This window comes from Syngnathoides biaculeatus, chromosome 8 (assembly GCF_019802595.1).
Source record: "Syngnathoides biaculeatus isolate LvHL_M chromosome 8, ASM1980259v1, whole genome shotgun sequence".
Taxonomy (NCBI): domain Eukaryota; kingdom Metazoa; phylum Chordata; class Actinopteri; order Syngnathiformes; family Syngnathidae; genus Syngnathoides; species Syngnathoides biaculeatus.
In genome coordinates this window covers 30596679-30613417 of record NC_084647.1, presented here as the reverse complement: position 1 = coordinate 30613417, position 16739 = coordinate 30596679, and the positions used below count along the sequence as shown (strand labels likewise).

The 16739-nt window shown below is 41.8% G+C and overlaps 1 protein-coding gene across 2 annotated transcripts in view; it reads right to left on the bottom strand.

The window, feature by feature from the left end:
- Positions 1-16739, bottom strand: part of akap1b (A kinase (PRKA) anchor protein 1b) — a 56816-nt gene that overhangs the window by 17346 nt on the left and 22731 nt on the right. The window contains exons 4-5 of one of the 2 annotated variants that reach the window (XM_061826778.1): positions 10124-10250; positions 9858-9985 (exon numbers count right to left, since the gene is read on the bottom strand). In XM_061826778.1, the coding sequence (XP_061682762.1) occupies positions 9858-9985; positions 10124-10250 (255 nt within the window). The remainder of the gene's footprint in view (positions 1-9857; positions 9986-10123; positions 10251-16739) is intronic. The other variant, XM_061826779.1, reaches the window with a different exon arrangement.

Here is a 16739-nt window from a genome sequence, read left to right as displayed (position 1 = left end):
GCATCCATTTTTGGACCTCCCCTCAGTTTCTCCCAAAGGCGAAGGTCCTCTTGGAAAGATCCGCCATACATTGATGCAATTGACATCCTCCGAGGCGTACCAGATGACTATAAGTTGGCTAACCAGATTGCTGCAGGATGGGAATCCATCTTGTTATGGATAACCCTGAATAAAAATGTTAACAGAATCAAATACATACATTATAATGTACAGAAACTAGGTAATAATACGGAAGCAGGCTTGATTGCCACAAGAGAACAAATGAGCTGCAACCTCATTCATGGCGTTCCAGAACCGCCTAGCAGTTGGCATGCTCCTGGCCGAGAAGGGTGGCGTCTGCTCAATGTTCGGTGACCAGACTTAAACGTTTATTCCAAATAATACAACACCTGATGAGTCACTCACAAGGGCCATTCAAGGCCTAGGCACCCTGAACCACAAGATGAAGGAGCACTCTGGTGTGAATACATTAGCCTGGTCTGAGTAGTGGGGGGGGGGGGGGGGGAGTGGCAAATCTAAAAACTTGTTGTATTCCCTGCATAAAGGCATCACTTCACTAACTTATAACCACTGCTATTCCCCCAACAAATTCCAAATTGTCAAATATATCCACTATTGGCACAATGACAGTGATGTTGTTGACCATGATGATGACATTATGACTTCTCTTCCAGACTTGTTCTCTAATCTAGAAGATTACAAGTGATTAGTGCGTCTCTCTCTCTCTCTCTCTCTCTATATGTGAATATAATTATCCTACATTTGCTTCCAATAAAGAAATGCTTTGCTGTGCTCTAGATAACGTGGCAGCCGCCTAGCAGGAGATAGCACAAGAACAAATACATCTCATCATCTGAACTGTTAGAACGAGGAGCACCTGTTGATGGTGAAAGAAATGACCATACTTACTCAGCAATCATCCGCGCGCACACACACACAAGTACACTTCGTTTCCAACTAGGTTTTGCTCACCCTTCTCCTTTTTGTAACATCCATGTAAATAAGAGGGGTCATGAAACTAAATAAATAAAGGTGCTGAGGAGAGGATAAGAGTGCAGTGGCGAAATGTACAAGACAGTTCCTCTACACTCTCCTCGAGAGCTGTCAAACTTGAACTGGTGTCTTTGCTTCCTTTTATGTCGTATTTAATTAATGTCTAATTGGTAGACCTGACAAGAACTCCAAAAAGACCTGGAATTGGGAGGTTCTGTTGTGACATGGAAAACGGTGAGTAATGTACTCCACAGCCATTGTCTGTATACATACTAATATATTGCTAGGGAAAAAAAGCATGTCAAAGCTCATTTAAAGTTTTGGACAAGCCAATAAAGCATTGGGAGAATTTAGTCTGGTCAGATGAGAGAAAAATTTGGTTTGGATGCCATAATGCACTAAAGGTTTGGAGAAGAAATGGCACAGCACAGCACCCTAAAAATCCGATACGAACAGTGAAGTTGGGAAGTGGGAACATGATCAGAATAAGCTTTATTAGCAAAGTATGGAATAACACGAGGAATTTTTCTTCAGTAGTTGGTGCCGCATATAATACTAATTGGTGCAGCAGGGTATGACAACAACTCAAGGCAGAAAACTGGCAACTTGTTCCAGTCTAATTGGAAGTTAGTTGTGGCAATTGTAGTGCAATAAATACCATTGAAAAGTGGAAGTACTCTAGAAGAAGAACAGTTTGTAATCTGGATTTGAAAACACTCACACTTGGGGCTGACATCCCCTCTGTTGGCAACTTATTCTATTTTTCTGCAGCATAATAGCTAAATGTGGCTTCACTATGTTTGCTTAGACTCTGTACTCATCTATTCAACCAGAGTCAATGAATCTCAGAGCCTCATTGAGTTTGTATTCCATTAGAATTTATTTCATGTATTCAGGATCTAAACCACTGAATGATTTTAGGCCTCTGAGTAGTCAGACTACGCGTCATTCCGCCCAAAGAACCTTCCGAATATTCAACATTAATTACAGCCACAGGTTCAAATCTGTATGGAAGAATTCCTCTCTTTGAAAAAAAGAAATTAAGTGATTGCTACACAGTCGAGTGTATTTGGTCAGGCACCATCCATCAGGTTTAAATGCCGAAATCCATTGAGCTTCTCTCATCTTTTCAGATAGTATTCTATAAAATGACCTCTTTGAATATCTGTCTCATCCGTTATAACAACCAACAGCACAAGCAAAGCAGGGGCAATGATGTTCGATTGGCTCAAAAAGAGTGTAAACATCGCTGACTGTAGAGGGCCCTCCTTTCGGTATTCTGAAAAGTCCAAGATCTTCCGTGATCCAATATTTTTTGGTCACAGTCTCAGAAAAGTAACAAATCTTATAGTGGATGGTGATTTTTTTTTTCTTTTTTCTATTTATAGTTTTTCCCCTAATCGCCATTACATTGCCTCTGTACCAAAGACTATTCTTTGTCTCAACAAAATAAATTTACTGGTCAGTCCGTCTGAAGATGTCTAGTTTCTTTTTAAAACCTCGCATGGCGCCTCGGCTTGTGGCGGTCTTCCTCTTGGAACTCGAGGTCTGCTTCACATTAGATTGTTGAATGTCACCCCAGATCGCAGGAAGTTGATAAATCGCAACAGAGACCTCTCTTCAACATGTCTTTCCTAGCCTCCTCTGCTGAATTGTACAAGCATGGCCTTCCCTCATAAAATACCCCCATTTTCACTGGGAAAGGAGAAACTGGATATTGTTCTCCTTCGCTCTTAGCCTCCGCATACTGTCGTTGCTTCTTGAATATCTCCAGTGCATATTCATGATCCACGAACACTTTATTGCCTTGATGTAAAAGTCCTCTCTTTCGCCACAATTGTTTCAGGATTTCCTCTTTAGTTTTTCTGCTTGAGAATTTCACAACAATGGACCTCGTGTTGCGTCTGGCGGGGGTTTTGGTCCCAGTGCGCAGTGAGCACGTTCAATCCTCAGATCTTCGGTGTGTGGTAACTCCTATTCCCCTTTGGTCAGTTAGTTTGTCTTGCAACTTAGCCTATTACAGGGTTCAAACTTGGTCTGACCAAAAACATTTAAGGGCTTTTTAGGGGCATTCTTAGGGGCTGACATGGAAAAAATTTAGGGCCGACACGAAAAATTTAAGGCCATCGTGGGAAATGAAGAGTAAGGAAAAAAGACTCACCCAATGGTGCCATAACTGTTCTTGGTTCATCAAATGTTCCAGTATCTCAGTACCTGTGACAGTGACCACCTGTCGCCCCTTGTGGTAGTTCTCATTGATATGACCATTGTCAACGTCTTCACATAACAGTATACAGAAAAACAGATTCTAACTACAATTGCAACTATATACACAAATGTCTTCTACTGATGTCTGTTTCAGCACCCCGACTCTACGTCCTTGAGCCTACCCAGTGCCGCCTCTATTTGTTGCTGCAGAGGTGCCAAAGTGGCTCTCTTGTCCTTTGCTCTGCCTCTGAGTGCATTGGCCTCGGTGAAAAACCTCAGATTCCTCTTTTCTTCTGCCTCCTCACACAGCCTGTCAGCCTTCTCAATAAGCCTAGATATGTCAGTCTCTATTCTGGCTTTTTTGGCTTTGAGGCAGTAGAGATGAAAAGTGGGCAGCGATGCCAAATGTAGCCAGGTACGAAGTCTTCCTTTCCCCACAGTGGTAGTTTTTAGCAATGTCACTGTCTGGGAACATGACTGCAAGCACTTTCGAATTATTTTCCACAAGATTTGTAACTGTAATGGCTGCAGATCACTTTTAAAGTCCACACGATCTCTGCCTTTAACGAGTCAGTCTTCGTGTATTGAATTACTTTCATAAAGCCTGATTTCTGGCTGGACAACTGTAGGTGCGCATTAGGGATCGCAACTGGTTACAAATAAGCGGCTATAACCGGTTTTCGTTTATTTTATTTTTTTTTTTAAACCGAAACCGTAATCGGACTTTCGAAATCGGTTAAAATTTCCAATCATTTCTTCTCGTTCCGTTCCTTCTCCACTTTTACTCACATGCGCTATTTTTTCAACATTTCCACTTTTTTCAAGTTTCGCTGTTAGAGTAAAGTTGGACTCAAAAGAACAATCAGTTAAATCAAAGAAAGAAACATGGCATCGAGGAAACGCTCCAAAGTATGGGAGTAAATCAAAGAAAGAAACATGGCATCGAGGAAACGCTCCAAAGTATGGGAGTAAACTTGTTTTATTGGCAGACATCAAAACACTACTCGCGTAACGGGGGGGAACTCTGTGAACTCGTCACTCCGGAAGAGCAACAACAAAAACAGTCCGTGCGGAACCCCGCACCCCAACTCAAGGTCCCGCGGGTGAATTATGTAAACACCAATATGGTACCGTTTTTTTGCTACAGCTGTTAGGTTAAAACCGGTTATGAAAGTAAGCATTTTTTTGCGATCCCTAGTGTGCATGCACTGCTAGTACCACTTTTTGAAGTTGATGCTTCACCATCTCGATATTTTAGAAACAGATTCATACCAACGGAAGATGAGAGAGTCTTCGCCAAATTAGCGCGTCTCCTGTTTTTCCCGGTGCGACTCCAGCGCTTTGACGCCCATCTTTTCAAGCTGGTGTAACTCTGCTTGCTGCAGATGGCAGTTAAAACATGTGCTCGACGAACCCAGCTCCCACACTCCTCTTCCCAAGCTCTCTTGAAAACATTTCAATCCCCGCTCAAATTGAAAAATGCACTTCCCCGTGATACAATGATCGATGATAACTACGCTACGTCGAACGAAAACGAAAAGAAATGAACTGAACACGGAAACGGAAACAAACAATGGAATATCAATGGAATATCAACAAGATGGCGACTAGTTGTCAACGTGGTGACTCCCGTTGACAATTTCGGGCTGATTTAGACGCCAGACGGTTCGCTATTTTTTTTTTTTTTAAATAAAAGATTAATTTATTTTTTTTTGGGAGAATTTTGGCGGTAGAGGTCCTCCCTTTGATTTTTTTTCTTAATTTAAAGGCCTTTTTAGGGGCTTGACCGGTTTTCGTGGATTTTTAGGAGTTTTAGGGCCGTGTGCGAACCCTGAGTAAACCTGACATTTACTTGGTCCTCCAAGCCGGATCTGAAGATGCCCAAGGTTTCTCAGGGCTGAGTCGACGGCCGGCAAAAGACCGTGACCACGGCACTTGAGACCCTTTCCGGGACTGGGTCTCGGCTTTGCGTCGGGGGAATGAGGGTTGACAAGAAGCCAAAGGAAGTGGAGACATCTTTGGTGAGTAACTCACAAAATTCATGAGGAATAAGTGAATTTACGCGTCTGGGCGACTGCGGCAGATGCAAACCTCGAGAATACTAGTGGCTATTGAGTACACAAATTAGTCTATAAAAGAGACAAAAGGGCAACGGGTGTCCTGTACGTACGGTGAAGGAAACAAGTATTTGAACATCGTGCTGTATTGCAAGTTCTCCCACTTAGAAATCATGGAGGGGTTTGAAATTTTCATCGTAGGTGCATGTCCACTGTGAGAAAGATAATCTAAAAAGAAAAATCCAGAAATCACAATGTTTGATTTGTTTTAACGATTTATTGGTGATACAGGTGTAATTAAGTATTTGAACACCTGAGAAAACCAATGTTAATATTTGGTACAGTAGAACTTTGTTTGCAATTACAGAGGTCAAACGTTTCCTGTAGTTGTTCACCAGGTTTGCACACGCTGCAGGAGAGATTTTGGCCCACTCTTCCACACAGATATTCTTTAAATCAGACAGGTTTCTGGGCTGTCGCTGAGAAACACAGTTTCAGCTCCCTCCAAAAATTTTCGATTGGATTAAGGTCTAGAGACTGGCTAGGCCACGCCAGAACCTTGATATGTTTCTTACGGAGCCACTCCTTGGTTTTCCTGGCTGTGTGCTTCGGGTCATCGTCATGTTTAAAGACCCAGCCACGACCAATCTTCAATGCTTTGACGGAAGGAAAGAGGACGTTACCCAAAAACTCACAATACACGGTCATGGCCATCCTCTCCTTAATACAGTGCAGTCGTCCTGTCTCATGAGCAGAAAAACACTTGTCGCACACTTTCAGTGCACATGAAAACCGATCCAGCACAGTGAACCACAGCCTGACACCCCCCCCACCCCCGCAACACAGAAGCACACGGTTTCGAACAACGAGCTGCTGCTCAGCCTACCTCTACTTCCTAGTTTACCTGACACCGCCCAATCCGCTCTTAAAGGGATACACTCATAATTATGAACACCGCCCACCACCAGTTCTTTAGTTAGCAAAACAGTCTGGGCAACGTAGTGCAATGAGAGTTAGACTTATGTTTAGTCTCGATAGTAATGGTTTAAAAAAAAAAAAAAAAAGAAAGGCTGTTGCTTAAATGAATGTCAGGGTATCTGAATAATAGAAGAAGTGGTTAAACTGGATGAGATTTTCTCTTTTTTGAGTAAAGAAGGTCTGGTCGAAGCCAAAGTTGAAGTAGAAGGTACAGGATGAGATTGTGTATAATGTTAAAATTCCACTTTGGCACAGCCTGATCAAGGATGAAAGCACAGACAATTCAGTGCACAAAAGCTAATTTTGTATTTTACATATAGGAGGCAACATAACCTTAAAGCCCATGTGTCATCCTTATAAACATTCTAAAATAGATATTGTAATAAACACATAACATTCACTTCACTGTCTATACGAAAAAATAAACGTGAGCGGAGAGAGCGTCATCCATGCGCAAAGTATATCTACGATATCCAAGTGGTCGCCATATTGGTTCCATACCCTGTACGTGACGTCATCCGAACATTCACCAATGAAAACACGCGGTGCACCCTAACTATGGGAGACGAACACGTCCCTTCTGACACAGAAGCTCTTTTCGAAAAGGAGAACACCACACAACCGAGTGAAGTTACCGGGGAAATATTACAGTATTGTTTCTTGCCATATTCAGATGATATGCGATCACGGCCAAACCGCATACCCGTCTGATCCACTTCCGGGGCGGAGATGAGCCATCGCGATTCATCGCAGCCGGCCGGTGTGGCTTATGACGGAGCCGAGCCATGCTGCTTTAGGGGTTGTTCATAGCCACCGCAGTACGCGCTGAACAACACCGTGGCGCTTTACTGCACGCATGCAGCTGAGTGAGGCATTCTCGGCTGGGTTCTTCAGAGCCGTCGCCGTCCGCGAGCCCAAAGTGCAGTCTTCGCTGGCGAATCGACGCAGCAGCCCAACGCCGTCTGACGCGCACATCGACATATTTCGTATGCAGATCTTTTGTTACGTTATGAGAGACCGATTACGTGGTCCGCCCCAAACTATTTTTTTTTTTAGTAGCTGTATACACACACCTAGGTGTTATTTGGAACCCACGAAGCTCTCGTCCTCTGCACCCATGCAATCCATTTTTCACGACGAACCGGGTCTCTTCCAAATTTATGAAGGGTAAATCCATCATCCCGAGTGTTAAAGCAATGTCCAGCAATGCAACGACCCAGCATTTTGGCTAACACGAAGGAACAAGGAGCTACCTTCCCGGAGGTAAAACTAATGGAAACAAACGAGTCCAATTGAGGGCGGGTCTGTCCTCTACCGCACTTCCTGCTGCTTCTCTAAAACAAATCCCTCGAGAGGATATTCATGGCGGGAGTTACAAAAAGCTGTATGTCAAAAACATGTTTTGTGGTGAAGAAAAACACGAGTCCATATTGGCCGCCGTTTTTTCATTCATAAGATACTAAAAATCATCCATTTCATGACAGTAGCCATTTAAAACTGTTTGGGAGCATCATTCAGCTTTCAACATGCATTGCTCAAGATATTCTGCAAGCAATAATTCAGTTTTACACCAAGAAAAACAGGTTGGTTAGCAATGTATTTTTTTGTTTGACATTTTCATTGTAAGTTTGCAAAAACAAAATTGTTCTTAATGTTCTGATAGGAACGTCTTTTCCTTTTGAATTGTCCCATTAGGGGTCGCCACAGCCTGTCATCTTTTTCCATCTAAGCCTATCTCGTGCATCTTTAACACCCATTGTCTTTATGTCCTCTCTCACAACATGGTTGTTGATGGGAATGTTACTATAAATGCTGTAATCTGAATCTTTGAATGAGCCATGTAACTTCAATGAATGCCACTGATCTGACCACAGTGCATACGTCTGGTGTTGCTCACAGTGGTCAGAGGCTGAGTGTGTTTGCTCAGACACGAAAAATTTGAGGGAATGTTGGTCTTGACATTAATTTACGTATTTTATATACGTTGGTAACAAAACAAGCCTGATCCTAAACAATCGGTATGCACCCGGAAACAGGAAATGCAAGTTAACCGTACTGAGCATATTCGGAAGTTATGCCAAAAGCACGTTCGGAGCTTCTTCACATACTGCGAGGGCATTTATGTCAAAAGTCATCATCATCATGAGCCATGTCAAAGGAAATTCAGTTACATTACATTCTGGGATACAACACAGGTAGTGGTTCAGTATCTAACTATAATAAGTATGAGATTGTGATTTACTTTGACTTGATCTAAGTCCTAACGTTAGACTAGTCTATCCATATATCGAAATGCGAAAAGTCATTGTCTCCCGTGGTAACGCATTATCTTGAAGTTGAAAACTTTTCCCCTCTACATGCTTCAGGAAGTTATAGATCATCTGCTGCTAGCTTTCATCAATGGATTGACATACCGCCGTAAATTACGCAAGATGACAATACATCATGATGAAATGATTTGATTATATGAATATTTGGATTTTAAATTGAATGTCTATTGACCTCTTTAAAATGTCTGTCTGTGTAGTGTCAAATTATGATTATGGTATTGGGTGACAACTACATACTCTGGTATAACAACTCAGTAAGTTATTTTAAGGTCATGAAATTCCATCCCTATTCACACCCGCAACTTTAGATCTGTGGGCATGACTGATGGACTACACCTGCAACTTTATATCTGTGGGCATAACTGACCACACCTGTACATTTTTCAAATGTGAGTGACTGGTATTGCATTGCATGAGCAGTGTCTGGTTCTCTCTACACAAACCACTTAGAATTAAGGCTGAAAAGTTCTATCTTGTTCTCATCACACCAAAGAACCTTATTTCTCACCATCTTCCAGTCCTACAGATGTTATTTTAGCAACCTGCATTCAGGCTTTTATGTATCTTATACTGAGGAGAGCCTTCAGTCAGGTGACTTTGCCGTAAAACCTCAATAGGTGGCTGCAGTAATGGCTGATTTTCTAGAACTTTGTCCCATCATCTATCTCCGGAGTTCAGCCAGAGTAATTCTTGGGTTCCTTTTACCTCTTGCACTAAGGCTCTTCTCCCCCTTTTGCTCAGTTTGGTCAGACAGCCAGCTCCGGGAAGGGTTGTGGTCATTCCAAATGTCTTCCATTTAAAAATTATAGAAGCCACCGTGCCCTTGGGGACCTTAAGTTCAGAATTTTTTTTGGTATCCTTCGCCACATCTGTGCCTTGGATCTCTGAGCTAGTCAGGCAGTTCCTTTGACTGTATGATTCTCATTTGCTCTGACATGCACTGTGAGGTGTAAGACACACACCACAATGAGCACTGCAAAGTGCAATGATTTGAAAGAGTTAGTGTGACAAAGACTGAATTGTTGATTGTTGTCTTTACTCTTACATTAAATATAATATGGAGTGTGGGGGAGCAGTTGAATTGATTACTGACATTTCCGTTCATTTAAATGGGGACAGATGATTAGAAATAGTGTTTTGAGTTACAAGCTTGGTCTCGAAAATTAAACACGAATCAAGGTACCGCGGTATTTAAATTTCTTTTATTCTAATAGACTTTTTAAATAATTTGGCCAAGACAATCACGTCAAAAGAGACTATCCAGTGTAAGAACGCAAAGATTCCGCCTTACCCACGAAGTCATGGGGAGTGATGGCAATGTGAGGGGGGGTGGAGGAGGTGCATAAAGGTTGGTCAAATCCATATCTTTAAACTTCTTTCCTATCAGAGACAGGGCTTTGTCAACTTGTTGTTGGATACCTGTGTAGATAAACGTTTAACTTTCAACAGTCTACAGTAATAAAAAGACAAAAAGCACTTGTGAGATTCCTCTGACTATCCAATTACATTTACAAACCAAGACTGTACGCAAAACGAGTAGAATGTCCCAGAACTCACCTTCAATGTGACAAATTTGGAACTCCTGCGTGTAAGGCAGGGTTGAGATGTATATCTTTGCACCAGAGGTCTGCTTCAGAAAACTCACATATCTTCCTTGCTTTCCAATTAATCGCCCAACAAGAATCTGAAACCAAGATAGCCAAAGAATGCACATCATTCACTTTTTGTATGAACATTGTAATTTATGAAAGTGCTTCATAAAGAGAAAATCCTTTCACAATTAGTGCAATGGTCAGAAGGAAATTCACATGAAACAAAAAAAACGCAAAAATATCTATCATACGAATAGTTTCAGTATCACAAGTGACATTCACAAAGCAAAGCAAATTTACTTATCAAGCATATTTCATACACAAGGTAATACTGTGCTTTAGAGGATTAAAAGGATTTAAATACAAAAGAGATGACAAAATGTATATTTAAAAAATGTTTTCAACCTAAAAACATACTTGTGGCTAACATCAGCGACTTTAAGAGCTTTAGGAAACTCATCAGACTGAAGTGAGCAATTGATTATTTGGTGCAAACCAGCTAGCACTGACTTCACAATAGTTTTGAAAAAGTCATAGTATTGAGTCAAGACAGCTCATTGATAGTTTCAGCTGGTGAACAGTTTTCTCTTTAGATTTTGGTCAACTATCAAATTCTGACAAGGTAATAGCGTTTTCCCTTGGTGGCTTCAGATGTAGACTCATTTTATCATTTTGCTGATTTCTGTTGATATTTGACCTGATGAATTGCATTTTTTCACAAAAATAACGGGCAAATTCATTGCATTTGTCGACTGTTACGAGTTGTGGAGCTATCTCGTTTGGGGGGTTGTGAGCTTGCCAACCACAGCAAACAGAGTGAGTATTGTTGAGGTTCTAACTGATGATTTTGGAAAAGTGATGCTGTCTAGCCTATTTACATGTAAAATTCACGTTAAAAAACGACTTGCGGAACAGATTAATTTCGTAAGTAGAGGTACGACTATCAAATTTTTTTTTCCTCATACAGGTGGGAAGCACAAAGAATTTCCTCCAAAATACATGCAATCATCGTCAGTAACCACAGACAAACATCTCTCAAGCTAAAAATTGAGTCAAACCAGGGACACCCACCAACATGACGTTTTAGCGCATCCTTTTTGAATGACTCACTTTAATTCTTTTGTGAGGAAAGAATGGGACTAACCTAAAATTCAATGACTCCTCAACCATATACTTGCTGTAGAAAAACGGGAAAACTGTAATGGGGTTGAATCATATAGTCTTTGTATGAGGAGGAAAAAAAAAACTGAAATGGAATCAAAAATGAAATCTCAGAAGAATGTGGAATTAATCCAACATATGGTTAGAAACCCAATGCAGCCCTATGGGGGCACAAGCCAATGCAATCTTTAGGACGGTCCCAAGCCCTGATAAATGCAGAGGGTTGTGTCAGGAAAGGCATCCAGCGAAAAACTGTGCCAAACAAATATGAGCGTTCATCTAAAGAATACAATACTGGATCGGTCGTGTCTCAAGTTAACAATGCCTGCCGCCAGCACCGTTTACTTGCAGGGTTAATTCAGCGACTGTGGGTCGAATACAAAGAGGAGGAGGAAAGCAGATTCGTCGGCAGAAGAAGAAGAGGAATGCATAGAGCCTACAACTGAGTGGAGGGACTTTAAATGTTGGAACTCTGACAGGAAAAGCTCTGAAGTTGGTTCACATGATGATTAGGAGAAAGGTTAATATATTGTGCATCCAAGAGAGCAAGTGGAAAGGTGGTCAGGTGAGAAGATGAAATTGGGGTTTAAATTATTGTAACATGGAGTAGATGGGAAGAGAGATGGGGTAGAGTTTTTTTTTTTTTTTAAAGAAGCACTGGCTACGATTGTCTAGGACAGCAGTCGGCAACCCGCGGCTCCGGAGCCTCATGCGGCTCTTTCATCCTTATAATGCGGCTCTGATTGGCTTGGGAAAATAAATTACAAAATTTTTTTTTGTATTTAATTGAAGTGTGTTTTATTTGTGTTAGTTTTTATATTATTTTAGTTCTAAATTTGAAGATTATTGTGATCTTGAAATATTAAAATATTAATTAAATTATTTGATATTTTTTTGTCGCTCAAAATAGACGTCACACTGCGGAAGCGGGTATACCCGCTGAAACGCCGTCTATTTTGAGCGACTTTCAAGCCCGGCAAAGCCAATGGAGAAATGAAAGAAAAGAAAAATATCTCAAGAAAATAGAACATTCAATGATGCCTGGGCAGATTCATTTGCATTTACCTCGGGCGAGAGTGGCCTACCAGTATGCCTAATTTGTGGAGAAAAACTGGCTAACAATAAACGGCCAAATGTCGCAAGACATTTTAACAATACACACAGAGCCTTTGCTGAAAAATATCCAGAGGGAGAAGAGAGGAAAAAAGCTGTTTCGGAACTGATGCAGAAGGCTGACCGGACGAAAAATCAATTCAAGAAGTGGGTGAAGTCTGCAAATTCAACTACATATGCAAGCTTTGTGGCCGCTCAGGAAATAGGCAGGCATGGGAAACCGTTCACAGATGGAGAATATATGAAAGAATCATTCCTTAAGATTTCAGAACACTTATTTGCGGACTTTAAAAACAAAGACAAAATTGTGCAGAAAATCAGAGAGATGCCTCTCTCTGCGAAGACTGTCAAAGACCACACTATAGTTGTTTATACAAAGTGTAAAGGTAAGAAAAAGCAATATATACAGTGTTATCTTCATTTTAGATAAGATAAATGGATATAGGGATGACGCCTCATGGCATTTTTCTGCTTTCGTTTGCTACATGGACAATTTAAATTCAGCTGTTTAATTTATTTGAAAGAGACATTCATCGTTATTTTTCAAGAATTCAAAATGTTCAAAATGTGTTCATTAAATGAATAAAATGTAATTTTCTCTGTAGCACGTGGATTTCATAAGAAACATGCTGCGGTAAAGTAGTAGAAGTTTTTTTTTTTTTTTTCATTTTAGATGTGCGGCTCCCAGTGTTTTCTTTTCCGTGGAAACCGGGTTCAAATGGCTCTTTCGGTGTCAAAGGTTGCCGACCGCTGGTCTAGGAGGTGAAAAGAGGATCAGATCGAGTGATGAGGCTGAACTTTGAAATTGAGATCGTTATGTACTCGTATAATGTGCTTAGAGGTTATGCCCATAAGGTAGGATGTGACCTAGAGTTGAAAGACAAATTCTGGAAGAAACTAAACGAAATGTCTGGGATGCTCAGAACCAGAGACAGTGTTGAAGTTGGAGCAGATTGTTATAGACATGTTGGCGAAGAAAACAGGGGCGACGAAGAAGTGATGGGTAAGTACAGCATCCAGGAAAGGAACTTTGAGGGACACATGGTGGTGAACTTTGCAAAAAGGATGGAAATGGCTGTAGAGAAAACTTTTTTCCAGAAGAGGCAGGAACATAGAGTGACTTACAAGAACGTCGACAGAAGCACGCAGGTGGATTATATTTTGTGCAGATGAATCTGAAGGAGGTTACTGACTGAAAAGAAGTCCTAGGAGAGAGTGTAGCTCGACAGCATAGGATTGTGGTGTGTGGGATGACTGGTGGTGGGTAGGAACATTAGGACAACAAAGGTAGTGCAGAGAACCACGTGGTGGTAGCTGAGAAAGGAAGAATGTTGTGCGGCCTTTCGGAAAGAGGTGAGACAGGCTCTTGATGGACAGGAGGAGCTCCCGGAAGACTGAACTACTCCAGCCCAGGTGATCAGAGAGATAGGCAGGAGAGTACTGAGTGTATCATCTGGTGGGAAAGGTGAGAAAAAGACTTGGTGGTGGAAACCCAAATACAGGAAGTCATACAAGGAAAGAGATGAACGAAGAAGAAGTGGGACACCAGCGGAAAAGAATACATTTGGATGCTACATAGGGCAAAGGTAGAGGTGGCGAAGGCTAAACAAGAGGCATATGATGACATGTACACCAGGTTGTACATGAAAGGAGAAAAAGGACCTCTACAGGTTGGCCAGACAGAGTGATAGAGATGGAAAGGATGTGCAGCAAGTAAGGGTAATTAAGGATTGCGATGGAAATATGTTGACTGGTGCCAGTAGTGTGCTAAGTAGATGGAAAGAGTACTTTGAGAAGTTGATGAAAATGAAATTGAGAGAGAAGGAAGAGTAAAAGAGGTGTGAAGGACCAGGAAGTGGCAATGTTTAACAAGGGGGAAGTTCAAAAGGCACTGCAAAGGATGAAAACTGGAAAGGCAGTTGGTCCTGATGACATACCGGTGGAGGTATGGAAGCAATTTGGGAAGGTGGATGTGGAGTTTTTAACCAACTTACTCAACAGAATACAAGCAGGCAAGAAGATGCCTGAAGAATGGAGGAAAAGTCTTCTCGTTCCCATTTTTAAGATTAAAGGCGATTTGCAGAGTAGTGGGAACTACAGTCAGTCAGATTTAAAAATGTATGGGTGTGGTCTGTCATGTTCGCAGATATAGTTATGGGTGTGGTCCACCAGTCACGCTCGCAGATAAAGTTGCGGGTGTGATGGGGGATGGAATCTCAAGACCTTAAAAACACTTACTTGATTAATCTAACGGTAATGTAAAAATAAAATAAACAAATACATAACTAAAATAGAAAACTAAAATTTTAGACTCAAAAATGTTAATTTCCAATTTCAACTGATATTAGTAGAGCATGATATAAAACGTGTGGCAGAGAAATATATATGTTAGAATAGTCCAGGACATGTTTGAGGTCAGCAGAAGAGCAGTGAGGTGTGCCGTTGGCATGTCAGGAGAATTTAAGGTGGAGGTGGGAATGCATCAGGGATCCGCGCTGAGCCCCTCCCTGTTTGCAGTAGTAATGGATAGGCTGACCGATGACGTTAGACTGGAATCCCCTTGGACTATGATGTTCACAGATGATATTGTGATCTACAGTGAAAGCAGGGAGTAGGCGGAGGAACAATTAGAAAGATGGAGGAATGCACTGGAATGGAGAGGAATGAAGATTAGCCGAAGTAAAACCGAATATATGTCCATGAATTTGAGGGGCGTAGGAGGAGTGAAGCGTGTCACGCTAAAGTTAGGAATCAAATATGAATTCTTGAAATATAGATAAGTCTGTAACAGTACAGAATCGTATGCAAGGATAAACAGCCAATTTACACGTTCGCCATTTTTTTTTTTTCTTCGGGTTAGTAGTGGAGGCTAGACTCAGGACAGAAGTAAGTATCTGCAAGCAACAGTATAGTTTCATCCCGAGAAAGAGTACCACAGATGCATTATTTGCATTGAGGATGTTAGTGGAATAGTACAGAGAAGGTCAGCAGGAGCAACATTGTGTCTTTGTGAATCTAGAGAAAGCGTATGACAGAGTACCAAGAGAGGAACTGTGGTACGGCATGTTTAAGTCTGGTGTGGTGGAGAAATATGTTTGAATAGTACAGGACATGTATGACAGCAGCCCAACAGTAATAAGGTGTGCTGCAGGTGTGATAGAAGAATTGAAGGTGGGACTACATCAGGGATCAGCTTGGACCCCCTTCCTGTTTGCTGTGGTCATGGAAAGGTTGACAGATGAGGTTAGACTGTAATCCCCCTGGGCCATCATGTTCGCAGATGATATTGTGATATCCAGGGAAAAGGTGGAGGAACAATTAGAAAGATAGAGGCATGCACTGAGGAATGAAGATTAGCCAAAGTAAAACAGAATATATTTGCGTGAATGAGAGGGGTGGAGGGGGAAGAGTAAGCCTCCAGGGAGACGCAATAGCGAGGGTGGAGGACTTTAAACACTTGGGGGTCAACAATCCAGAGCAATTGTGACTGTGGTAAGCAAGTGAAGAAATGGGTCCAAGCAAGTTGGAACAGCTGGCAGAAGGTGTCTGGTGTGTTATGAGACAGAAGAGTCTCTGCTAAGATGGAGGGCAGAGTTTATAAAACAGTGGTGAGGCAGGCCATGTTGTAGAGGTGAGAGACGGTGGCACTGAAGAGACAATAAGAAGCAGAACTGGAGATGGCAGAAATGAGAGATCAAAGAGATCATTCTATGAAATACCAGCTGAAAAGATGAGAAAAGATTGATGGATTTTGTTAATTAAACATGATGGAGGGTGCCCAACAAAATGCAGCCCTATGGGGGCACAAACCAGTGCAATCTGTAGGCCGGTCCCAAGCCCGGATAAATGCAGAGGGTTGCGTCAGGAAGGGCATCCGGCGTAAAAACTGTGCCAAACAAATATGAGCGTTCATCTAAAGAATCCCAGACCGGATCGGTCGTGGCCAGGGTTAAAAACGCCCGCCCCCGGCACTGCTAACCTGCAGGGCGTCGGTGGAAATTCAGCTACTGTGGGTCGAAGACAACGAAGAGGAGAAAACCGGATGCATCGTCAGAAGAAAAGGAGGAATGCACAGAGCCTACAACTGAGTGTAGGGAATTTGAATGTTGGGACCATGACAGGAAAAGCTCAAGAGTTGGTTGACATGATGATTAGGAGAAAGGTTGATATTCTGTGCATCCAAGAGAGCAGGTGGAAAGGTAGTAAGGCTAGAAGTTTAGGAGCACGGTTTAAATTATTCTACCACGGAGTAGATGGGAAGAGAAATGGAGTAGGGGTTATTTTAAAGGAAGAGGTGTCTAAGAATG